Raw genomic sequence first — 27,395 nt, forward strand, 5'->3', positions numbered from 1 at the left:
GTGTTTGTACTGGACGCAGACTCACAAACATACACACAGGCACATTCTGAAAGCCAGTGGCACGTTCTGCCCTTACAGCACTTAATCTTCCACATCTCTCTCTCTCTCTCCCTTTTCTATATATTTGCCGCCCGTTTGACATGTTTTCTTTGTTGTGCAGTTTCCGTCTCTTTCTGCTGCCCTTGTTCCCACCAGCTCGTCGTCCTCCCTCCCCCCCTCACCCACCACCACCACCACCACCACCATCGGGTTTCGCTCTCCCGACAGTCCTCCTCTGCGCTCGGGTCACCTGTGTTGATTTACTGTCAAATCTTCCAGGATTATCAGTAATCCCACAGCAGTAAAATCTGTTTGCTGACAGCTGTGCTCCCTCTGACAGTGTTGCTGTTTCCTGCCCTATATACCAGAAAAAAAGCCTGTCTTCCTCCCCAGAAAAGGAAAAAAAACACATTAATTTTCCACCTCAATGGATTCCAATTGACAATATTCTACTCTCTCTTTCTGTGGTATTTTTCTATATTTGACTGTAATGTGGGGCTGCGTTATGCTTACGTGGATTAGTGGTTGGAGCATATTTTTCTGCGGGTAAATAGGTATAATATTGGGTATATTCTCACCGGGCCACAGATACACCGGTGGGGTTTCACCCCATGTTTATGAAGATTGCTCCTCTTTGAACATTACAGGTAATGACTCTGTAACAATCTAGCCATCGCTCCTCACTCTTCGCTCAGCGGGCCGGCGTTCAATCAAACGAAAATACAGTCATGGATCTGTGTACGTCTCCTTTTCATCCTGGATAAATTGAAGCTGAAATAGAAAATGACTGAGAAACAAATTGGGCCGCGCACACCTTAGAAGATATTAGTTTTATCGATCCAGCTGTCCTCGGATCGGCAGTATGTATTATTACCAGAGTATGATGCTTATTATATCACAGTTTGCAGTGGAATGCAATTAATTCCCATGGAAATAAATATTTTTCTTCTATCACTGCCCTGGTAAATCACCCCCTGCAGTTGTGAAAAGAGGAAAATCTTCACCTCTTGTATTTCTTCCTCAGGTGGTGTACAAGAACAACGACATCCGCCTGGAGCTGTCCCGCCTCGCCCGCATCGTGGACCCCAAGATGAAGCTCCAAGGCGATGTGGTGTTCAAGTGTGAGAATGTTCCCACCCTCGACCCCATCAACTTCGAGACCCCGGACTCCTACCTGGCCTTGCCGAAGTGGAACACCAAGCGCGTGGGCTCCATCTCCTTTGACTTCCGAACGTCTGAGCCCAACGGGTTGATACTCTTCACCCACGGTAAACCTCAGGACCGGCGGGACCCGAAGGGCCAGAAGAACAACAAGGTGGACTTCTTTGCAGTGGAGCTGCTGGATGGAGGGCTGTACCTGCTGCTGGACATGGGCTCCGGCACCATCAAGGTCAAGGCCACACAGGCAAAGGTCAACGATGGCGCCTGGCACCATGTGGACATCCAGAGAGACGGTCGCTCAGGTGAGGAAGAAGGGGGGAAAAACAGCGTCTACATAAATACGAAATTTCTGATCTCAATTTTCCTTTTTCAAGTCGTCGTTACCTAAAACTAAAGTGCATCCAGGAACTTCAGCTGTGATCAGCTCGGTGCATTGGGAAGGTACCGGGGTCTCGTTATGTCACATTTCTTCATTTCTCTTTTACACACGAGCTCGAACACGTCATCAACAAACACAACTCCTGGCTCAATTAAAAATATGTTGCCTTTGGCTACACGGTATATGAATTTATAGGCAGAGCTGTCGAGGCAAATAACAAATTGCAGGAGTTTGGAGTAATCAAACCAAGAGAGAAATAACGGTAAGCTCCTGAACAATACATCCTGAAGAACGACGAGTGGTGCCTACAGTGTAGCTGTGCCAACTTTGTTGCATATTAGTTTTATAGTTCGGGGGTATCATCATTCGTCATTTAAAATTGGAAACCTTTCAGGGAAATGAATAAACGAAATATTCACGATTGCTTTCATCACAGCAGTAATTAATGTATTGACTATTTCTCCGGGAAACTAGAAGTTAAGTCTTAGACGTCAAAAATTATAATACATTCCCTCCCTCCATGCCAGTCACTGTTTAATGTTAGATGTTAAGTAAATGCCCTCACAGCGTTCATGTTGATTAATTAGATATTACAGATGCAGATATTAACAGATATTCACAGTCCCAAAAGAATCAATCCTACTCGGTGAGCCCCTGAAATTTCCTCATGACATTCAAATTTATGTTTTTAATTAAAATGTCTCAACAACTGTTGGATGGATCGCCAGTAAAAGTTGGCACGGACGTCATTTTCACCCCCTTCAGGTTGAATTGCAGTCACTTGTGTGACCCCTTGACCTCTGATCGAATTAGCATGGTGTTCAATTTATCACTAAATACCAGCGAAACAAACAACATTGCTATTATTCTAAGCTGCACTTTTGTGTTTGATGCTAATTGGCGAATGCTAACGTGTTTAAAAACGAAACAGAAAATGGGGAACATGAAAATGTTGATTATATTATATTAGCATCTTGCTGTTAGCATTTAGTCTCTGTCCTGTTACTTGATCACTGGCTCAGAAGATTTGTCTAAAATTGCCATTTATCCATTTTACCACATTATTAATGATGGTTCACTGGTTTTAATGTACTCAGATTGTTTAGGTTGATAGAATAATCATGACTTTGTAGACTCACTGTTCTTATTTCAACCACAGGATGATTTAAACCTCCTCAGTATAGATATTTCAGCGATGACATATTGCAGAGTTGAAATCGTATCTCTCTCTAGATAGCTACTGACTCTATTTCCCCCTCGCTTCCTTCCATCTGTATGTCCTCTGACCTCAAAACATGGCCAAACACACAGAGAGTATTAGAGGAAGATTATATTAGGGAGACGAAAAAAAGGAGGGGGGGTTTCGAAAATTCTGTTGCCTTGAGCTGCAAAACCCAACACAATCTTTGTATTAGGTGGGATCCTCCAGAGAACCTGGGGTGTGTTCGCCGGTGCTACAGCCTCTGTTATATATCAGGTTAGAGCAGCCAATTGAGCCGTGTGTCAGAGCCCGCTGCTTTGATTAATCACCGGCGCTGCCCCCGAGTGCGATAGCAGAGCAGAGAGTGGGGTTTTCACGGGGGGGGGAAAAGAGGAATGAGACAGATATATGGATACCAGACTGAGGGATGGTTAAGAACAGGCATAATCACACTCGTGGCCTGAGTGAAATGTTAATAGAAAGTTGCAAGCGAATTAACTTTTCTTGTCCACAAAGAGCTCGAGCTAGAATCATCTTGTCTGGCTGCGAGGCGAGTGTGACAAAGTGAGAACTCGTATGAAGCCGTCTTTAGACGAGGGTTATTTTGGCTTTTTCGTGAGTAGCGATCTTCCTCCGCTGTGTTTATTAAACCTCAATAAAGGGCTGATAGTGAGGTGCAGATGGAGGATATATTGCTAATTAAGAGACAATCTTAAGGTAAAGGCGCTTTTTATTCTTTCTTTAATTTACCATTTAAATCAAAAGTTAATCTGAAGTTATTAATTAGTAGTTGTGCTTTCACGATTTGCTTGAAAAAGTGAAAATGATTTGAGTTGCTAATATTGTGTTGAAATCGCTCTATTGTTTGAATTTAGAGCACAGTCGTTACCTTTAAAAGATTAAAAAACAAACAGTAGCTCTCAGTGGAGAAAAAAAGTGATGAGCTGAAATATCATTAGCGATGCAAAATAAATATATTAAATGTGTAAAAGGTTGATGAGATCACACGTAACGTCTAATGTTTTTGCCCGTGGTGTCGTCGTGCCTGCGATGAAAATAACAGACGGTGTTGTCGCAGCACCTTTTGATCACAAATGCAGTCGACGAGGTGGATTTGATATATTTTTAATATACTTTGATACACGTTAAAAGATATTGTGTTTCTCCGTTTTGCCTATTATCGCTCATTACCTGCTTTAATTACTTTAAGATGTCAAGATTAATTTTGGGTTCTATGGATGTAAAAAGACGGATGAGATATAAAATTGTCTGGTGGGACATAAAAGATGTTTCCTGTGTTGTGTTGAGGCTCTTTGTGGTTATTCTGTTGCAGGAAAAGCTTATCTTTCTCCCAGACTGTCTCTTTTTCCTCCCCTCCATTCTGTAATCTTGTGACTCAAATAGACGTCCCCTGAAGAGAGCGTTTCAAAGTTAGTGATCAGTGTAATTTGGGCTGCCAGACATGAAGTTTGCACCTCCACCTCCTCGGCCCAAAATCTCATCTCAGACTCTGCGCTGTTTTTGTTTTTTTTGTCAGGTACTTTGTTTGCTCGTGCTCAGCGACACCTCCGATCTGTCACCATTTCTGGTCGCAAAATTCAGAAACCACAAAAACCCATCTGTCATTCCCACCTCTGTCTTCACTCTGATGAACAAAAACAGGTTACGTCAGCCTCACATGCGATTTGGAGATGTCTTTTTTTTTCCTTTCAGTCCTGAAAGTGAAGTGACAACACAGTTAACTGAGGAGAATATGTGTCACTCCTGTTTTTTTCAGGAATTTAGCAGAGCCGGGGAAATATGTTAGACCACAGAAATAGTAGACACAAAGAAAGTGATAATATCTCACTCCACCAGCAGTTTTCTTATGAAGGCATGTGGTTGGAGATAACATGACATGTACTGTATTTCAACGTTGTCTCTGGCCAGTATTTAATATTGGATTTTTCTCTTTCCTACAGGCATCATCTCAGTAAACAGCCGCCGTACCCCTTTCACAGCCAGCGGGGAAAATGAGATCTTGGACCTGGAGGGAGACCTTTATCTGGGGGGTCTGCCCGACAACCGGGTGGGCCTTGTGCTCCCCACAGAGCTCTGGACCGCCATGCTCAACTACGGCTACGTGGGCTGCGTGCGGGATCTGTTCATCGACGGGCGCAGCAAGGACATCCGGCAGATAGCTCAGTCCCAGAATATGACCGGCATCAAGTCGTCGTGTAGCAAGGTGACGGGGAAACAGTGCGACAGCAACCCCTGCAAGAACAACGGAGCGTGTAAGGAGGGCTGGAACCGCTTCATCTGCGACTGCACCGGAACCGGCTTCTGGGACAGTACCTGCGAGAGAGGTGAGACTTCATTTTTAAAATGTTATTGGTTTTGCCAGGAGACGTTTTAAAGAGGACACAGCAGCTTTACTCCTTTTTTTTACGTGCTAAGAAATCTAATTCATCAGAGCGCCTACAGACAGGTGTTGTGTGACTGTCGAACAGTCTGTTAGTTTTGTTGGAGTTCCACGAAGTTGAACTGTCGTCTCTGGTTTCCTAAAACGATGGTTGTAAAGGCCGTGATGTAACCGCTATCTGCTGCTAACAATAGCTTTTCCGAGAGAGTGGACCGTGCTCTGTTTTAGCAGACGGGCAGGAAGAAGTGTGACTTGGGACACTTCCCTCACAATATTTATGGAAGCTTTGCTGAAAGATTTAATAGGATTTCACTTTTTCTGCCAAGTGGCTTTTCGAAAACCGAAGCCTTTTCTTTTCTTTTTTTTTGGGTGGTGAAATTGAACTTCTCTCTGTGGTGGAATGGGCTCTCCTTGTCTGGGTTTTAAGAGCTTGGACGCATTAAGTTTTTATGAGACGGTGGAGATAGGGACACTCGGAGCTGTGGGAGAGAGTGTGTTATCGGACTGTTGTTCAGATTGTCCTTCCCTTTTTTTTTTTAGCATTTTACAGAGATTTTCGGGGTTCAGAAGAGGGCTTTCAGTACTTTCCAAAGAACACGAGGTGTGTAAAGAAATGTACTTGTAGGCGGAATAATGAGTATCCAGAGAGTTGGTTGTTACAATCGGCAGTAAGTGTGACTGTGGGAGGCCGGCTGATGATAATGTGTTGTTAATGATTAGAGAAAGTGAGAGGAGAATAGGGATCAACATGTTCCTTACACTGACAAAGGTCTGTGAAAGAGACTATTGTATGCATTGTACGAGCTGAAACATTTCCTCCATGTGTTGTTAATGTACCCTTAATAATTCAGCTGTATTGTACATTTTTCTTTCTCCTCTGGAAAAAGAGTGACATTCAGTGGAAGCAGAATTTCCACAGTAAGATGTTTGAAACACTCACGTCATAAATAAAACAAGAAAAGGTGATTCTACCAGCGATGCAGAGCTCACGGCCCGTCCTTTTCGTGAAAGAGCCAAACCTCCGGTGGGCGTCGCGGCTGAGGCTGTCTGATAAAGTTAACCTCGTCTTAGCCAGACTGTTTTCATCTATTTTAGCAGCAATCCCACCATGTCGCAACAGCATAAAAGAGTATTAACTGCAGCGGCGTATTGGCTCGGAAAACGCTCAAATACAATCGGTGTGCCTTGATGACCTTCTACCCACGTCAAGAAAACATCAAGTCATGTGTCCCGAACCCTCTCGGTCTCAGACAGCCCGTCCCCTTCGCTTCCTTCTTCTTCTTCTTCCGTCCTGTTCGTCATCCTCCTACACGCCGGCCTCTGAGTGCTCGTACGTCTGCTCTCAGTCAGCGCTCTTGCAGCCGTCTGATTACCCGAGGGACTCCGAGTTCTGCCTCGCAGTTCTGGAGCTGTAGAGAACACGGCTTCATTTTCTCCACACAGCGATGCTTGAGGGGTGGTATAATGTGCTGATTGCAAACATGCCGGGGCCTTTTAGTTTCTCTGATCAAATACTGGTTGAATCCCTCCCAGTTTGTCAGGTAGTTGTTTTGGAGGTTTGTCGCCACAGATTGCAGAAGTGTTGGACATTTTTATTGTACGTTTTCAATATAATGTTGGGATTTGCCACGCTCTTGGCCCCTGGGAGACGTTAATCGGCATTAATTTGACAGTTTAAGCTTACACAATGACACAACAGCTTTATAGGACATCCTGCGACTCTTAACTTCTATCTCAAGATGCTCTGATACCATATTTTTTGTTCCTGATACGACACCTGAACTGATACCTGGCATGTCGGCCAATAACTACCACCAATCTAACACGTGTGTGGTCTCTGGGCTTTCTTCCTCAAAGGTGTCGGCATGTAGTTTGCTGATAAAAGAATTCTGCGGAGGCAAGGCTGGGTGGAATGATAGAGCAATCTTTATTGAAACAGATTCTCGAGCCTGCGTCCTAATCAGAAGCGGCCGCTTTCTGATATTCTCAAATCTACGGAAATTAAAACTATGCACACGACAGCTTCACAAAGGGCAAGGTTGCATTTGCATCCAACTATCATCTACTCTCTTTCCTCTCTCATACACTTATCAAGGACAGTGGTAAAGATTTTGACAGAGGCGCTTGGATATAATTCCTCCTCCATCTTCGTATAGTTCGGGATCGGTACTCTCTCCAGTGTGCTCTGGGTTGACTCTGGCTCGAACCACCTCAACCAGAGCTCCTGTCAGGTCAAAGGCACAGCAGCTCGATACAGCGGCGGTCCTCTCAGTTTGCTGAACTCTCTTTCTCCGAGTGAGGCCGGCCGCCCCGCAGAGGAACCTCATCTCGAGCCGCTTGTGTCAGCGATCTTTCTTTTCCTTTTCTCGGTCACTACCCAAAGCGTGTGACCGCAGGTAAAGGGGTCGGAGAGAAGACGGAGCAGCAAATTGAGAGCTTTGATTTGGAGCCACCCCAGGACCATTCCCCTTCTGCGGCAATAAAAAAGGCAGCTTTATTTCACTCTGGCTGTCTGCACAATCACTCGTGAACGAGCGCTCACCTGAATTTAACAGTCCGACGTTTTTTGTTTTTTCTTCCTGCCCTCGTTCTCGCTGTTTGACCCGCAGCTGCACGCGGGAGGTCGCAGTCTGATGAAACCAGGCTGACAACATCATCTGCAAATAGCACAAGGCTTGGATGTTTGCAAGCTAAGTTTAAAAATGAGTCTGATTTCATTAGCTTCGGTATTCTCCAATGATTGCTCACATTATAGTTTGGAGAAGAATATTTTCGAAGCTAATTCTTGTCTTGCTCGGAAAACAGTAGCCCTCGAGATGAAGAAACCGCTTTGATTTGAGTTGTCGGGCTCGAAACGACGTGTGGTGTTTTTCTTTTTTTTTTTCCAAAATGAATGTGCCACGCTTTGGAACCAATGCAATATTATTAGTCATGCTGGTAGAATAGTTTATTTTCCCTCTCCTCTGTGCTTTTAAGCGGCCCCCGGAGCTCCCTGGTGACAATATCAAACAACCACTGAGATGTATTCACACTTGGCGCTCGCTATTGATCTCAAATACGCTATACGGCACAACAGAGAATTGTGCTTGTACGATGAGACAAGGGGGTGAAATGATAGAGATCAGCGCTCTCCCAGGGAGTGTGACAAAGGTTATGCATTTACATTACAATGATTGGCCTTTGCTGGTGACTTTCTGCTGCAATGTAAATAAGCTCTTTTGTCTGCTTTTTGTTCAAAGCGGTTTGTCGACATCGGCCTGCAGTTGTCTGTGATATCATTTAATTCAGTGAATTTCCTTTCCTTACATCTCGTCGGCACTCCCATCCTTGCATTCCTCAAGTCAGAGACGTCTCATAGCAGCAAAACGGACAATCTATGTACACTAGGTGGCCACTGCATTAGCTACAACTGCACATTTATACCCGTGGGACAGCAAAATATCAAGCGAGATGATAATAATGAATAAAAACAAACTGTTGTAGAGCTCCTTTAAAAGCAGAGTTTACAAAGAGGTTTGACAAACCAGCAAAAGCAGGAAACTCAGGAAGACAATGTTATGAATTAACACTCCACAGTCGAGCCAAACGCGAGGAAGTTAAAACATTTCATCAGCTAACACCCCATTCAGGCCCTCACTGGTGTATCACTGTGAATTATTCCGCTCTGAGAGAACACCCAGACCTCGCGGAGGTCGTTCCGGCACATTAAGCGCTCGCGATAATTTTGGAACCCATTTAATGGAATGATCAGAATTGAAAGTCTCGGGACGATTTCGTCAAATTTGTATTTAACAGAGCGCATTGTTGTGTGTAATTTCCTTGTTTTTCCACCGGGAGCCACAAAAAAAGCGAGCAGTTTTTCTCTCGCCCTGTTTACCGGGACGAAAATACAACCCGACAGATATTTTAGACTGTTTGAGGAGATCAAAGATCGTACCAGGCGACAACTAACAGACAACAGAGCTCCTGTCTGCTCTGCTATCTGTGCCAGGTTTAGTAGACACATCATTTCTGCCTCTTATCTCTTGTGTGTCTGTGTGTTTGTGTGTCTGTGTGTGTGTTTTTTCTCTTTTTCTGCTCGTTTGCCTTGAAATCCCTTTTACTCTCTACATCTCTGCCTCCCTCTCTTTCTCTCTCTTACACAGATATGTTGATTCATGTCACATTCATTAACTCTAACCCTGACACAGCGGTCTCCCTGCGTGACTTTCAGGGTTGTCAGTTCACCGTACCGTTCCTACACATAACACATAACTACACATCACGGACCCCGTGTGGTTTGCACACTACATGACTTATCAGTGACAGGGGGGGGGGGGGGGTGCATCGCGAAAATAAATGTGAGAAGTGACACGGGACATGACGCGATACCATCCTCTGATCTGTCTTCCAAAATGGATGTCTGCAGAAAACAAGCAAAGAATTTTTTTTTTTTTTTTTTTGAAGCCACGCTGCATTTATTGTCGTGTTGCATGTCGTTTCTCTCCCAATCCAGTTTGCTCTCACATGCCGCAGCCTGTTGCGTGGCCTTATTAAGTCTCCGACACAACCGCACACTTAGCCTGCTTGATATCTTTCCGGGATCTTTGAAGCATCACTGAGCTCTTGGCACGCTCTCAGATCGTGTCTTTGAACAGTTCACGAAAGCGAGCTCTAATTTGGCGTTGACAGTGAGTGGGAAAATTAGGGCTTGAATCCTGTAGTGTGAACATGCCGTGTACTTAACTTTACCCTTACTCTACCCTAACCACTGACCTGAGACCTGTGGATGAGTTTTTTTTTCCCAATTGGGGTCTCGGCTCATGTCCCCAGGTGAAAGTAGCCGCTGTTGTTTAGTCTAAATGTGTCCGCAAAAGCTGGCTTAGTAGGAAACTCACACACACACACACACACACACATGCACACATGCATACACACACACGTCTTCTTTAACCCAACCCATGAGACTCGACAGCACCTGTGATCAGAGGTCTGCTGTGGTATCACACAAACAGATGTAGTGTCAGCATGGGAGCCAGCCGCTGCCTCTGTGTGTGTGTGTGTGTGTGTGTGTGTGTGTGTGTGTGTGTGTGTGTGTGTGTGTGTGAGTTATGAGCATGTGCACAGAATGAATGCGATGTATAAATATCCTCATCCGCTGTTTGTATATGACCATATGTTTCAGTGTCTGCTCCCCGTGTATCTTTACATCCATTCACGTTCTCATGACCTCCAGCGCTTCAGTTTTAAGTGTGTGTTCGTACCAGCCGTGCAGTGCCGATGCCCCCGTGCGAGTGCATGATATCGGGGGCCCTGGCCCTGATAGAGCCCTCTACTCCAGGTTGTGACCGGGAGCGTAGCCCTGCCAACATCCCGTCCACCTGTGATCTGTATTCAAACAGAGCAGCTTGGCTCGCCGCAGCCCCGACAGGCACACGTGGCGACGAGATGAGAGAAGCTGCACGCTGAAAATACAACACCGGGCACATGTTTTCACATGGTTCGAGGGGGGAAATGTTTGCCCTTGCACGCTGCTGTCCTCAGAACGACAGGGCTCGTGGAATTGATATTGTTTTTTTTCTTAACTGTCTTCTGCTGTGCCAGCTTTAATCATTGCTAACGTGTGAGAAGAATGCGCGTGTCAGCACTCGCCGTCTGCGTGGGATGTGTCTAATTGGGTTGAATCAGGCACGCAGGTTTCAGTTCGGTACAGCACTTTAAAAAAAAAAAAAAGCGATGCTAGAAAAATGATTTTCTTCTCAGATAGCCTAGAGTCAGATTCACAGAAAGCAAAAGAGAAAGGGAATCATTACCCTCCTGTAATGATAATGTTTCAAGATGGGCTTTGTCCTCTCTCTCGTCTTTGGGAGGCAGCTCCGGGCTTTATTCCTTTTTGATTGTAACATCCCATTACATGAAAAGGTTACCCAAATGTTATTCCCCATAAGGAAAACTCAAGTACAACAGATAATTCAGGTCGTATTTGAGTCTGACTTGTGAGCGCTGACATTAATTCGAGTCTACAGGGGGGTATATTTGATGTCATCCACCGACTCCGCCAAGAGATGGGGATTCATGCGCGCCGCTCCCATTCGGCGAGCTAGTCACTCACTCAAACAGTCGGTCGGTAAGTCCGGCTTTGTGTTTGCAAACTGCATGCGGGTCTGTTTGTGTGGGTGTGGGAGGGAGGGAAGCTTTCAGGGAGCCGGGGTGTCGCTGACAGTCGCGTGTTGCCGAGTGCTGTGCAGCTGATAAAGTAGCCCAGTTAATCAGGTAAATAGGCCTGTAATGAAGTGTGTTTGTCTGACGGCGTGCCAGCCCAGCGCCGAGCGGTCCCACCGAGACTCTCCCCTTTCCGTCTCTCCGCTGCCTCGACACACACCGGCACACACACAAAATCAGACTGGGGATGCACAGTCATTATGTGCACACACCAATCCACTAGAGACAGATTGGATTGTGTCTAATGCATATTGCATTTTCTCTGACAAGATGCCACCGCCCAAATACAGTAAGTGCTTGTGTTTTCCCGACTGTCACTGGAGAGGCGCGGTGATGGCTCCGGGCCGGCGCTGATGGCTGGAAGTGTGTCCACGCCGCAGATCAGCGGTGACATCACTCATTATAGTGCCGGCCTCCTCTTTCGTAATGCTCGTACTGGAGGCAGTGCGGTGCTGTAACCACCATCCGTAGACTGATTCCTTGTTTTATTTGTATAATTTGCATCACAGTTATCCATGTGATTGATCATTTATATATTTTTTGATGATAAGGATTATGAGGATCCTCATTTTTTTGTTGCACATCATTACATTTCTGCCTGCGCTCATACACGCCTCAAACGCATCAATCACATCGGTTTCACATAAAGGCAGAAACACCTGAACTCACACACACACACACACACACACACACACACACACACACACACCGTGCAATTAGCTGCTCACTCTGTGTGACGTTTATTTAAAGTGGCAGTGAAATAACAGGTTGCCACGCGGCTTTTTTCAGTTTAATCACAGGTAACGATGGCAGAACAGAAACTGGATGACATTGACGCTCGTCACTTTCCCGCAGCGAATCTTGTGGCCTGGATTTAACATTATACTCGACTATAAAAGTGCTTTATTTTGCAGATGATGTACTAATAATCGGTTGTGGGTGACATGCAGAGAACAGGAGAAATAACAATTGCGCACAACATTGCGTACTTCACGTCGCTAACCTCGCAGGACCAGCAGCACCTCACCATGTCAGCAAGCGTTGACGATGGTCCGTAATTTGCTAGCTAATTAGCTTCTAATTTGGCTGCCATAATTATTGTGCTGTTGTTGTTCACAATACGTGTTCTATTCTTTGCATAATTGAAAACTGTGGAGGGGATGACTGGAATAAGGCCAATCTGATAACCTATTAATAATTCTTCAAGAATAATTTACAGACTCATTTGTATTCAGATGAGGTCAGCTCCCCATTTATGCTAAAAGTCAGTTCCAACAGTGTCAGAGTGGCTTAATACAAAAATACTTGTCTAAACGTCTTCTCCACCCGCAGCGACAGAAATCTTGATGTCGTTGAAAGTTATCGTGATCCAGAGCCGTGTGTGCAGCTGCCAGGCTGCCGTCAGGAGAATAATTGATTAAAGTCAAGTATCAATTACTGCCACGTATGATTTCCATTGCACATGTCAAACTGTATTTTATACATGGATCTTATTCAGAGCGTTGCAAAACTTGCAAAAAATGTAAAACTGCAACAATTTGAAGAGACGAGTCCAACTTCAATAAACAATTCATATTTAATTCAATTTTAGTTGATAGTTATTTTGCTGCTTCACTGCTAAACCATTTATTAATGATGGTTCTTATGAAGTGTCTCTGAAGTAATGCCTCTTATTTTCTATAACAGTGATTTTTTAAACATTAGTGCAGTTACTTCCGAAGGTAAACTGCGTATTTAACTGGGCTTAGCCTTTATGATTTTGTACCAAGTGGAGTTTGTATTCACAATACATTTTTCTAACATGCCAACACAATACTTTAAATTCAATTCTTAATTTGAATTGAATGTAGTTAAAGACATACTGCCAAAACTCACAGCTCATGACAGATCTTACAGATATTTACTTAGTTACTGTCAAAGTAATTCAACTAGTAGCCAGTAATTTACTGTAAATGTACAAATGTCAAATATTTATATCCATGTGTGCAGTTCACATGAAAGCAGACATTTAAACTGCAGTTTATTTAATCTCACCCGCAGCATTTTATTCTTAAATTGTAGTTTCACTTTTTGTAGTTTGTAGTCTGATTTCCAGCATCCTTTATCAGATGTTGTTCTTTTTTTTTTCAAGTAAATAAAACTTTTTTTGTACCTGAAGCTAAATAGCGATACAACTTTAAAAAACTCAAGGTCCTCTCACTGCTAACAAGTGTGCAATGCCGTTGTTCCGCTGTGTGTATCCGCGAGTCAAAAACAAAACCTCCTCCACGCTGAATAATTTTAAGTTTGCCTGAAAGCTACACCTGGCTGTAATTACATCTGGTTAAACAGTCTGATTTAAGCTATTAGTTAGCCTTAGCATGTAACAATCTGCAGGAATGCCATGCCGGTATCACATAATACTTATTTGTGTTGAAGGAATGTAATGCAATATCACTGGACAGATCTCCAGAACCCTCTCCGTCCAGTAATCACTCCCGCTGCGTATCGCCGGCTTTTCTATTCCAAATCTTTCCAAACCGAAGCTAAGATAAGATTTTCTTGCTTTCAGAAAATCTTCTCTAAAGCCAAAAATGAGCTTATGCAACTAATTTAAAAGCATTTTCTCCCACCACGAGTAAACAAAACCTAATGTGCAAAGTTGCCGGTGTGGCCCTTCGCCCTTCAACATCTCATATAACCGTAGCGCGCACCTGCCTTTCAAACGCTTTGAAAGGTCGTTAATCATTTTCGATGTTTCGCTTTCGACCTTAAAGCAGTCAGGAAGTGGTTTTCTCCATAGTTTATCCTTGGAAAAATATTTTAGCTTTTTTCTGTGTCTCTAAAACTAAGTGCCTGGCCTTGTACAGTTATCATCCACGAGCCAGAAATGCTTTTTATGATTATAAAAAAAGGGAGAATTAAAGGCTGTCTATGGGTTTGTCTCCAAGGTCATCCTTTCTGTTTGGCAGGATGAGGTGAAGCGTGCGGGGTAAAGCTCCTGTACGACAGTTTGCTTTGAGTGAAAAGAACATCGCTTCAGTCGTGAAGATGTCTGAGTACAGGCGCTGTAGCCGCTCACCTCTCAGCAGTTTTCTCCTGCGTTATCATAAAGATATCCAGCAGGAGAAGGAGGAGCGAGGAAGCCTTTTAGTAGCTCGTGATGAAGCATTCGGCGCTCCCTTTAGCTCTGTCGCTCGGAGTGAAAATGGTTTCCCCCCTCGCTACCAGACAGCTGCGATTGTAGACGGAGTTCTTGTGTTTGTGTTTCTGCCTCTTTCTTCAAGGAAGGATAACAGTTTTTAAGATCCAACGCACATCTCTGACCCCTCTAACTCCTTTTTAACCTTCGTCTTGCTCGCGCCCTTGCCCCCTTTTCCCAGCCCTGCTTCTCACCATAAACGGGTGATAAGCACCTTCGCTGGGACATTTATCTCCACGGACAGAGAAAATGACACTTCAAGGTCTGCCCTTACTAACAGGCCAGCGCTCGCATACACACACGCAGAGGACGAACCGCGGGTGGAGGGCGTAAAATGGAGGATGGGAAAAGGACGAGGAAGATTGAGAGAAGAGAATGGAAATCCTGAAGAAAAGGGGGCGGGGGGGAGGTTATAGAAGAGGACGGCAAATTAAGAATGGAGACGGATGAGGGCGAGGAATTACCTGCAGAAGAACGGTCGAACGATACTGCGTTTGACACCTTTTTAAAAGCACTTTTACTTTATTCCCGGCTTTATTTGCACGATTCCGTCGCTTGATTACCTTTGCATCTGCATCTTTTTAAGTATGATTTTTAAAAAAGCGATTAAACCGCACCTCGTCTCTTTGGTTTTTTTCCCAGCTTTAAAGCGTATTCAGAGCGACAGTAAAAGCCCGCCAGCTCTGGATGTGTTCACTGATTCACATCATTTAGCACATGAAGCCTCTGCGATGCATCTGCGAGACGCTGCAGGTGGCAGATTTGAGGCATCAGCGGCGGCAGCAGCACCTGCACCTCGCCGTAACGCGACCATATCATACTCATTTTAGAGTGATAATAACGTGTCTACAACTGTTAGCGACCACCGAGACCGTATTACATATGCCGTATTTTACCTGCTCGTCACATGTGCACATGCAGTGTGATAAATCAGCCGTCTAGCTTCCCTCCTTTGGGGTGTAACTAACAAGCAAACCATGTGATTGACAGGCCTATACCTCCAGAAAAAAAAAACAAAAAAAACAATAAAAGAATACGGATATGTCATATCTCTAGCTGAATGATGAATATGGTATATTTCCTCTGGGGAAAAAAACAATATATTTTTAAGTCCTTGTGTCTTGAAAGGTGTCAGCAGTCACTGTGACGCCAGAAACTGTTTGACTAAGTTTAGAACAGATGTGTCAAGGTGAGCTGACGCGCGGCTTGAATATTTTTTTTTTTTTTCAGTGCATGCTGAGAAACAATAAGTGTGTGTCAGAGCGCTCGCACCCGGTCCTCCCTGTTGCTCATTTTCAAGGGATTTTTCAACAGTAGCCAGTGTCGAAATGGATGAAGCCCTAAAATTGCATTGTCAAATTATACAGAGTGCCGTTTTGGAATAAAAATCTAAATTCAAGAACAAATGACAGTCAGGGTATTTTAAGTGAACGTGTTAAGTGATTTTGGCTCTCGCGTGACCGAGGTTTCGCGTGCCTGCTTGTGTGTGTGTTCGACTCGTTTTGCAGCCGAGGGGAAGCGTGCTGAATTAATCCGATTTCATTCCGAAGCCGAAACGTGCAGCTCGTATTGTACCGGGTGTAGAAAATGCCCCGGCCCTCGTTTTCTTTTTCTTTTTCTTTTCCCATTTCCATATCTCCCAGTCCCCAAACACGGAAAAAACAGAGCCCTCCATTCACTCCTCAGCTCGGCTTTGTTCCGTTTGTCGTTTAATGTTTATCTCCTTCCCCGCTGTTGTTGAATAATCGTTGAATTGAGCAGAATAATGACTTTGGTATCTTCCGCATTATCAAGCGTGTCACGTGTTCTTTCCAACCGAGTTCATGGGTTCCACTATGGGCACAATGCTGCGCTGGGACTTGGAGGGGAGGGGGGTGGCTGTTTTTTTTTTTTTTCCCTACCTCCTTATTTTACTATCCTCTTATTCTTCCCCTCTACATTTGCTGAGATGATGGTTTTGCAGAGAGGAGGTCCTGAGTGATTGGAGGTCATGTAGATTGAATTTAAATTCTCGTGGATGCCAGCTGTGGTAATTTCCCCGAGCACATGCAGGAGACGAAATACAGAATGAAATGCCCTCTCCTCTCCTCTCCTCTCCTCTCCTCTCCTCTCCTCTCCTCTCCTCTCCTACTGAGGAGATTTAAGTTGCCATCAAAGAAGGTGTTTCCTGCCTCCAGGCGCCAGAAGATAGACTCCCAGCGAGCTGACAGTCGTCCCCCTTTGCTGGAGCAGTATGCCAGTAATGCCTGACGCAACTCGACTCCACACATTCTCACCGTGCGTGAAACGAAAAAAGGAACAACAAAAGGCCGATGTAGCTGATAGACGGAGCAGGAGAAGGAGAGAAAGGAGTACAAACTGTTGACTGAATTGTTAAAAATGCCAGAGAGGAGGCAGCGGCGGAGAGGCAGAGATTTGTTTGACAATGTTTACCCGGGAGGAGAACAGATCCTCCTGCACTTTAAAACGATCTGTTCGTTTCCGCTTTTTCGCTGCTTAGAACATTATGCTGTTGCTCCCTAATCCCCATTTGTAATTAAATGTGTGCTTAGGAGCTGCGCTGGGTTATGTAAACCCCGACTCTCATTGTGGCACACTATGCAGAAAAATAAGGGAGGATGGGGGAAAAAGCGGCATCCATCTTCTCCTTGAATTCTGCGTCTCGTTGCGTTCTCTTTTTCTCGTCTTTCTTTCCCTTCCCGACACACACACGCGCGCAATCTCTCACTCTCCTTTTCGTTCTGTGTGGGTTTTTTTTTCCCCTTTCGCTCTCACACACACTGTGCAAGTGGGAGAGAGGGAAAGAGAGAGAGAACACTTAGAGGAAATCAAGCCTTCAGTGTTCGGCCATCTGAGAAATTGACAAGTCTCCAAACCTCTCAAGGCAGCAGGGAGGAAGTTTCCCAGTGAAGCTAACAGATTTTTAAGATAAAAAAAAAGAAGAAGAAGAAAAAACCCCAGAATACTCCTTTTTGCTGGAGGGCGGTACCTTACACTCTCTGGGGGTTTACAGTAGTATCCAGGACTGCATGTTTTACTAAGCGGCATGAATTAGCATTTTCTAACAGTATTTTCATGCATCAAGAGACGCTCTGGTAAGCTGCCGCCATGTGTGTTTTTCTAATATAATATTCAAAGACTGAGTCGGCCCTGTTTAATATCTTGTCAGTTATGTTTGCAGTTACTTAATTTGCTCTCCCCCCGAAGGTTCACCTCAACCTTCTACTTATTAAATTCATCTCCTTTCGGTATCATTGTGCAGTTGCTTTATTTTGGTCACCTTAATACATCTCCTTCTCCTTCTCCTTTCCTGTCCCTCGCTCCTGTTACCACCCTTCTCATCTCCACCCTCGTTCATCTGGTGTCAACAGCAGCCGGCTGTGTTTGACTTTGCTGCCCCCTGATGGCGCCGTGGTTCACCGGTCGGGTGTCACATGCAGGTGTGCCTAACTGCGTTATTTGTTTCCTCTTATCGGTTTGACGGTTACGGGGTAGGTTTGTTGAAAGTTCACGAGTTAAGACTCGTTACAGCTAAACACACAACCGGTGAGTGTTATGCCATCCGACTACAAGCACCCATTGTGTCAGACGGAGCCTCAGGCAGCTGCAGGAGAAGCTTTCCCTCCCTCGCTTCCCCTCCAGAGTCCGGCGAAGATAGCTACTGTATATTTAATTTGCATACTCAGGTGGTTCAAACGCCGAACAGGCGGTACAGCTCAGTATACCAGATGTGGAGGAGTTGTACAGCAATACAAGGCTGTTGCGTTCATCGAACATATTGCTGGAGTTGCTGGAAATGAGGCAGATCAAAGTTCTCGTGGTACAAGGACTGAAAATCTGGCAAAGGCAACCCCGAAGGAAAACAGACGGCTCTTCTTCCCCCCCACACTGTCTGCTGATATACATATATTCTAAATCTTACAAGTTGCAAGGACGCTCCGGATAGTTGTTACAGGTATAGTCAGTATGTAGTGACCTCATACACTCACTCCTCCACAGTAAGCTGGTCTGATCGCCTCCTTAATCTTCAACATGTGTAAATCTATCCAGGCATTGTTCCTCATTCCCAAACAGAGATACTGTAGGAGCACACTAACATTCCCGACATTCCCGAATTTGCTGTCCAACAACCGCTGACATTTGTATCTGTCGTCCCCTCATCTCTCTCCGTCACCCCTCATTATCTGTCATGTCTTTTACTACTGAGGTCTGAAAAAAGGCGACGACGACTGTGTGTTTATCCACCTCGATTCAACGCACGGTCAATTGAGGAAATTTCGGGCAAGGGCAAAACAATAAATCAAACTTGCTTTATCGAGATATTCTCCTCCTTATACAGTCACAGCATGCGGAGGATCACAGCGTCTCATAATGTAGACGATACAGAAAACATTTGTTTTTTTCCCCCACTGTGCTGCAGCAAGATTACAAGGCTGTAATCGTTAAAAGTTGGGACGAATGAGCACCCTGACCTTTTAGCTCCAAGTGAAGATTTATTTGACCACAACTTTTGTTTTAACAGACTATGTCTGTGTTTTAACGGGGCACTTTTTTGGCCCGAAACGAGACGCTGGTCATTCCAAGTGCCCCCAAAGTTCCCTTTTGTTTGGCCGCTGGATGGCAAAAGGTGCCGTTAACCTCGTCAGGGCTCTAATGCTAACGCTGTGTGCAAACTTCACGTCTTAGAGAGTCAGCGATTAAGGTAACCGTGCGGGTATTTAGGCTGCGTGACCCGCGTGTGCCCATGTGTGTAACTACCCGCTAAGCAGGCGTTTTACTCCCATAAATCATCACAAACTGTCATTAATCATAACTTCAGCATCCAAGTTCAGGTGAAATTGCAGCAGCTTGGCTTTGAATAATCCATCTTAGCGAGACTGTTGAGGAATTTGCCACACTGACTTTTTTATTTTTTTTTTTTTTACCAGCGACGGGGGTTAAGCCAGCGACACGGTGGGAATGATTGAGTCACTTCCTGACCTAGAATGCAGCGAGGATAAACAGTGCAGTATGAAGTCCATTACAAAACCGTACTCGCGATCTAACGTGCAGAGGCTTGTTGCAGATACTGATTATATCTGTCACATGTTGAAAAAGCTCTGCGGATTGACCTCATCCTCGTGTAAAGCCTGTTCAATATGTCTGATGCACAAAACCGCTTACTGTTTCATATTGACGCGACATCCCCCTTTATGATTTTTGATATCCTGATAAACTCATCTGGTCCTGCTTAGGTTGAATATTTAATAATCCCTGTGAGTGCACTGACCTCCTGAGTTTAACTGTCGGCCATTCTTCAAAGTGCTTTGTGTGTGCTATTTCCTGAATCTGGCCGGGACAGAGTGTTTTACATTTAAAGGGATTCTCTACAAGATTATATAGAGAATATATAGAGAATATAAATACGTCATCCTTCTCCATGAGTTTGTAATTCCAGGTGACATGTTTCATATCGCACAGAGCGGTTTGAATGCAAAATATTAATTGCAAAAATGCAACCTAGGCTTTTTTTGTGAATGTATATGAGTCAAACCTTTGTGTAAGAGCATAATTATGACGAAAGAGGCACTTTTAAGATTTCCCGTATTTTTGTTTTCGGGTCAAACTCATTTTCAATGGGACTTTTTTACGCTAGCATCAAAATCTCTATATTTAAAACAGTAAGAAGTCTCGACACAACATGAAACTTTGCTCGTAGTATCACCAGGGTCTCTACACATGAACACGAGCATTGAGAACATTGTTTGTGTACAGAGAGTTTACTAAAAAGAAAGCTTTTGAACATCTCACGGTAGCAGTAGCTTGTTCCCCTCCTAGCCGTCATGGCAGCCCAGACGTACTCGGGGATCGACAGAACAAACTCTGTGTACACAAACAATGTTCTCAATGCTCGTGTTCATGTGTAGAGACCCTGGTGATACTACGAGCAAAGTTTCATGTTGTGTCGAGCCTTCTTACTGTTTTAAAAATAGAGATTTTAATGCTATCGTAAAATTGCCCCATGCACTCCCATAAAAAGTGAGACGAAAATACGGTAAATCTTTCGTCGTAATTATGCTTCTACATGAAGGTTTAACTCATATACATTGACAAAAAGAAGCCTAGGTTGCATGTTGGCGAGAGTTTCGATTTAAAGAACAAGACACCATAATCTAGATTATAAAGAAATGAGAAAAACTTGGCTATCTTACAATGAACACACACTGCATTTTTTTACGACCATCCTACAAAACCACATGTATAACAACAATTCAGTTTATAATCGATTAAAAATGTCAAATAAAAAATACCAATGCACACACTGCAAAATAGTAAATGCCAAAATATCTCTACCGAAGCTTTGCAGTAGCTCCTAGCTTCCCAGATGTATCGTATGTGTGAACAACCTTCAAATTCATATGGTTTGGTGACATTGTGACCAGCACAGTCCACTGAATCCCAAAAAGTTCTGATTGACTATGTGCTAGCTAGCGTGATCGCACCGTATAAAGCAGCAGATGCGATTAGCAGCTAGCGAGTGACTTTGGTCAAACATTTGATTTTGAGTTCAAATTCAAGTTTAGAACTTACCATCAATCATGTGGCTGCTAATGTTGCATCTACTGTCTGCTTAAATATGCTCCAGTTGCTAACACGCTAGCCTGAATGCTGTTTTTACTTTTATGCGGCAAAGAAAGTCTTAGCATCGCAGCTTTTTTAAGTAGATTTTTATTTCAGCCGCCGTGGGAATTGTGCATTTTTTTAACATTGAAAATATCACTTTAATAACGTCAGCACTGGGTTAAGTAACCAGTGACTCAGCAGTGCGGTCAGCAGCCCTTTTAAAACCCACAGTGTTATTTTGAGGTCGTTTCGTGCTTTCAGGGCACAAACATCCCGCCGTCAGGCTCACTTAAAGAGTAAATTCAACCGGTAATGAGGGGAACTGAAGTCGTATTTGCTTCAGACACATTTGCACCACTAAGGGCTGCATAATTACAGCTCAGATTTAAACCACTGTATTGAAAGAACAAAGCTCTGTAGATGTGACAACTTATATTCCCAGTCTGATGTGTACACTTTTAAATTAGATCTGGTTCCTCTTGTATTTGAATGTATCGCTCTGTGTTTTATTCAAGTGGTATTTCTTCACAAGGGCGGTTTTTGGATTATTCAACTGGAGTGTGCCTTTAAAAGTACAGTGAAGTCTGTCGGGATATTTTCGGTCGTTCTGATGTTTCCGTGTTGTAGCAGCACTTAATTTGTGCGTGTGTGTGTGTGTGTGTGTGTGTGTGTGTGTGTGTGTGTGTGTGTGTGCGTGTGTGCACTCGCCTGTGTGTCTGCAGAGCGAATCACGTGGTAAAGGATTACTGTGGATAGCCGAGAGCCTCTTCTGTCGAGTGCAGGCATTTCCTACTGCCTTCAGTGTGTGCACACATCATACACAAACACTGTACACACACACACACACACACACACACACTGTATATGTGCACACAAAAAGGAGACTAAGACACACTTAGTGCCTGTAAGATTCTTTATCGATGTCCTTATCCTTGCTGTCAGGATGAGGATATGATTTTTGAACTCTAAAGATTGTTGACAGCCGACACTGTGTGAGTGTGTGTGTGTGTGTGTGTGTGTGTGTGTGTGTGTGTGTGTGCAGGGTTGACAGGCATTTGCTTGAAACGCCAATGACAGTCAAGGCCCTTGTTGGTTTGTTTATCAAAACAAAGACGTGTCACTCTGTTAGGAAAGAAAAAGATGAGATAATCCTACACAGTTACAGCCAAGGAGAGTAAATAACGGGAACACTGAGAACCAAAGAATACAGATCTCAGAGTTTGAACAGGGACTGAAGTGTGTATGTGTGTGTATGTGTGTGTGTGTGTGTGTGTGTGTGCGTGTGTGTGTGTGTGTGTGCAGAAGGGATTTGACTAGCGTATACCCCCCCGCCCCACTTCTATACCCTGAATATTTGCGAAGCCTCTCAGTTAATAGCTTTCCTCCTCCTCCATCTTCTGCTTCAATTGGACCGCTAATTATGTAAAGTGTTGGGCTCGCTGGAACACACACACACACACACACACAAACACACACTCGCACACAAGCTGTATACACACACATGTGCTGACAAGTAGCAGCTTAATTACCATCTCAAATGACATCCTCATTGTTGCTAATATCTCTCTTAAGAAATGCCAACTTACTGCGGCACATACTGGAAGTTCATAGATATCGTGTTGTGCATACATCTAAACACACACACACACACACGCGCACACACACACACACACGCACACACACACACACAGACATTGTGGCTGCATGCAGTGCAATCACCAGCTGTATCTTTGTGAGGCCTGTTAGAAGCTTCACATCAGGTATGAATGGCTGTAATCACAGCGGCTGTCTTCACTTGTGCGGAGCCTGATGTTTAATTCTCCAGAAATGTAAAGTGGTGTTTGGATTCAGCTGTCTGCTCTCACGCCGTGAAGAAAAAACAGCTGGAAACTTGAACGAACGCTAGATTCTGTTGTACAACTTTAGTTTTTGGCTTGGTGATACTTACCGTTATTTCCTGCGGGTGAAGACGAGATTGTGCTCACTGTGGTGAGTTCTGAGATTTTAGTGGGTTTAAACAAACGTCCAAGTTTGCCGGACATATGTGAAAGTCAGTAGGGAGAACAGTAAAATATTACCTGGACGGTTTATTGTTAACATCCCTGTTCAACTTTGACCCACTGTACTTACTGATACAAGGGGTTATTACGGACATTTGACTGAGCTCACTTTTAATTTTTCCACAAAACAAAGTAATTTAGATTTAGATTGGTTTGATTTAGAACAGTGTTGTTATAACTGATAATAATGGTCCAAACTTCAGAAATAAGTCCAAGCTTAATTAATATAATGAGTCGATCGAATGAAGATGAGTTGTTGTTTTGCTAATCGTATTATAATTCCTGTCATTTTTCAAGCAAAAATGTCAAACATTTGCTGGTTCAACCATCTTAAATGTCATTTATGTTATAAAACAAAGAGTCATGGGGGTTTTGGACCATTTGAAGGTATCAATTTTGGCTCTGGGAAATTGCGATGAGCCTTTTTACATTTCAGACTAAACCATGAATCGATTAATTGTGACATTAAGTAACAGATTCATCGATAACGCCACAAAGACAGAGACAGAAGGTGTGTGCCTGCGCCTGTGTTTCTGTCCATCTGATGGATCTGGACTCCAACATTCACAATATGTCTCTCTGGCTGCCAGCTTGTTTCTGTGTTTGTCTGCCATTTTGTGCCGGGCTGTTAACAGAGATGATCAGCCGCCTGTGACTGCTGAAATAATGGAGACAGAGTTAAGGTGCAAGAACAAAAGCAGTCCGGTAAAAGATGCTATAGCGCTCTTCAGAACTGAAGTGCAGATTCACGTCATGGTTCTGCTTGAGTTTGTAATTCCGGGCGACATGTTTCATATCGCACAGAGACGTTTGAATGCAAAATATCAAGTAAGTAAGAGTAAGTTTGGTACAGCAAAGTGATGTGTCTCTTTTAAAGGGATATTCCGGTGTAAGTTTAATCCATGGTCTAAATCACCATGAAACTGTGTTAGACTCCCTCTCGAGAGATCAAGTTAGCAGACCGCTAATTTACGGAGTTTTATCAACCTCAGAAACGACAGCACGACAACAGTACACTGCAGTAAATGGATCCAAATATAAACCGCCACCAAAAAGCCACAAATAATGCTCAGAACAGCACCAAACTTCAGCAACAGTACAAATAGGGTCTCAGCACATAGTCCGGGGCATCTACCTCCGCTAGCTTAGCTGGATTTCTACTGAAAAGCTGACTAAATTTACCACTCTTCTGCAGCAGCTTCCTGTTGACGGGAAGTCCCGACGAGACGATTACCGAGTGCAGTAGAGTTCCGCGGCTCATGGATGAAAATGTATGATTATGACTCCATGGAAAAGCAATCAAAGTTCATATGTGTCTTACCTGCCAGTTTATAACAGTTATTATCGAGAGCGGACAGGGAAAAGAACAGGAATTGAGCATTTCTAACCGCACTCGGTAATCGTCGCGTCGGGACTTCCCCGACCCGGAAGCTGATGGAGGAGAGTTGAAATCTGTTTTTAGCTTCACAATAGAAATCCAGCTAAGCTAGCGGAGGTTAGATGCCCCGGACTATGTGCTGAGACCCTATTTGTACTGTTGCTGAAGTTTGGTGCTGTTCTGAGCATTATTTGTGGCTTTTTGGTGGCGGTTTATATTTGGATCCATTTACTGCAGTGTAGTTGTTGTCGTACGGTCGTTTCTGAGGTTGATAAAACTCCGTAAATTAGCGGTCTGCTAACTTGATCTCTCGAGAGGGAGTCTAACACAGTTTCACGGTGTGTTAGACCATGGATTAAATTTACACCGGAATATCCCTTTAAGAAAGTGTGCTCAGTACTGCAGACCTGTAGTCAGACGAGATGGACCGCTGATGGGAATGAGTTAAAACTACAGCTGAGAAAAATATGCAATAATTTTGGATTTGTGTAGTATTAATAATAAGAAATTACCATATTTAGTGGGCAAAGAACAGCAGAATATTGTGTCCTTCATGTAGATAACCGTGGAGACATTTATTAGGCCGGTAGGGAACAGTGTGAGGCAGATGACTGGACTCTTTCCTGTCAGTCACTAACGCTCTGCCATCTTTGAAGTTTAAATTAGATTTCGCCCTTTTGTTTCGTCCCTCAGTGGTTCTAAACGAATCACATTCTCAAATATAAACTCTGGGTTTAGAAAACTTTGGTTTGCTGCCACTCAAATGCAGAAAGATATATGCAGTGGGAATAAAATACACTGAAGTCTCCCTTCTCCTCTCCCCGACAATAAAAAGCCATTTGACGACAACGCAGCGAGTTCCTGCTGGGGTTGATTGATGACATCCAGACTTTATCCGGACCACTTTGCCCCCAGGACCGTGTTGTACACCAAAATAGACCCCACCGTTACTTTGTTCTTTCTTAAAAAGCAGCTCTGGAGCAGTCGTGCACATCAAAAGACTTTTTTGGGAAGGTCGACGAGTTGGGGGTAACTTTTAAATTATGAAAAGCTAAAATTGTTTTGAGGGTGAAAACAATCTCACCACAGATTCACCTGTTATGTTTGCATGATATTCAACAATTTGATCAAGATTTGTGTGTGTGTACAGTTGAGTAGAAACACCATTGGTGAGTTCAGTAATATAAGAGCCCGCTGTTGGAGATGTTTGCATGAACGAAAGACAATATTCATCACTGCTACCACAGCAAAGAAATAAGAACGTTTGCATGTGTAGCTTTTTTTCCTCGCCATGCTCACGACACAATAGATTGCAGTGTCGGTTGATGTTTTGATCGACCGCTTTGGTCTAAATTGGAACCTCTCAACAGCGAAGGGTTGGGCAGGTTTGTTACAGTTTTATAGCAAAATAAAGATGACTATAAAATCTTTAGAGAAATAAGGACAAGCACACTCGTCCAACAACTAGTTCTGCCTCATAAAGATGCCTCAAATTCTTGTTCAATTCTATTTTAATGTATGAGACTGTGACAAATTGCTCGACTGTTCATTGTCAACATAAGTTTGTTTTAGACCTACAATGTAAAAATGCTGTGTACAGTTGTAAAGAGTTACACGAGCACTTGTAGGAATGTTCCAATCCCAGAGTCCTGATTTCATAGCTACAAACATCTGAAACAACATTTCCAGGAATAGTTCTTCCCAGCGCTCATGACGAGTCCACTTGGACATCACAGTTTGTTTTACAGGGCGCCCGTCACGTCCCTGCTTGTCTCTTTGGGTTTTTGTGAGCTGCAGATTGACTCTCGCCATGTTTTTTCTAGTTTTTTTTTCCTTCCCGTTTGAGCCTGGGACCTGACCCGGCTCACAAATCAATACATGCCTCTTTCAGTTAGCCGATCCGTCTGTGCACGGCGTGATGTGCACGCATGTGTGGTTCGTGTGACGGTGCCTTTTAAAAAAATTTTATGCATATGTGTACGAGAGCGAAGGAGACACATGGAGGGAGGGAGCCTGTGCAATTTACAATTGGGTAGAACAACAGGGAGCCAAGGTTTCATTATCCTCCAGGCTACTGTACCCACACAGTCGACAGCTTGTTCATAGAATGGATTTTACAACAGCCCTAAAAGCAACAGCAGTGCGCTGCTTCGGAAACGGCTCTGTAATCTCACACCGCTTGTATATGAATTTTGCAGCATCTCACATGAATCTCGACGTTTTAAGTGATGAAAAAATCCAACATTCCTTTTAATGCATCGCTGTTTGCACGGGTAAGCAGCATCTTTCTGCACAAATCAACTTGATTTCTCGTGTTTTTAAAAAGCAATAAACGGTAGTCGGCAGCACGGGGGTCGGACATGCGATGCTGCGTCGTTTGCGTCGGTACAATCCCTCCTCCTCTCTCTCGTGTGATGCTCCCAAAACACTCTCACCAACAAGCCTCAGCATTTCCCTAGACGAGGCCAAACGGTGGTGCATTTCTGAGGCCACAGGGCGATTTTATTTTTTTTCTCCGTTTTAAAAAGCTGAGGTGTCAAAACAGGTATGTCATGGTTGGATACCCTTTTTTAATCTGTCTTTCTCTCCCTCCCCATCCCCGAGAGGCTTCCAGTCTGCTGACAGTCTTCCTCTTTCTTTGCCGCACTCGCTTCAGTTTTCTCCTCCTTTTTCTCGAACTCATAAGAAAAGAAAGGAGGCGCAGAACAGTCCGGCCCCGCAGCCCCTCGAACCACCGCCACCTTTTTTGTTCTCGTTGTTCTTAATTAAACACAAGACGACGTTTTTGTAT

General features: G+C 43.9%; 1 protein-coding gene across 13 annotated transcripts in view; it reads left to right on the forward strand.

The window, feature by feature from the left end:
• The window catches only part of nrxn3b (neurexin 3b), a 292,901-nt gene that overhangs the window by 85,720 nt on the left and 179,786 nt on the right, over positions 1–27,395 (forward strand). For all 13 annotated transcript variants that reach the window (XM_030404632.1, XM_030404631.1, XM_030404635.1 and 10 more), the window contains 2 exons: positions 1,064–1,502; positions 4,742–5,125. In XM_030404632.1, coding sequence (XP_030260492.1) covers positions 1,064–1,502; positions 4,742–5,125 — 823 coding nt within the window. The remainder of the gene's footprint in view (positions 1–1,063; positions 1,503–4,741; positions 5,126–27,395) is intronic.

This window comes from Sparus aurata, chromosome 22 (assembly GCF_900880675.1).
Source record: "Sparus aurata chromosome 22, fSpaAur1.1, whole genome shotgun sequence".
Taxonomy (NCBI): Eukaryota; Metazoa; Chordata; class Actinopteri; order Spariformes; family Sparidae; genus Sparus; species Sparus aurata.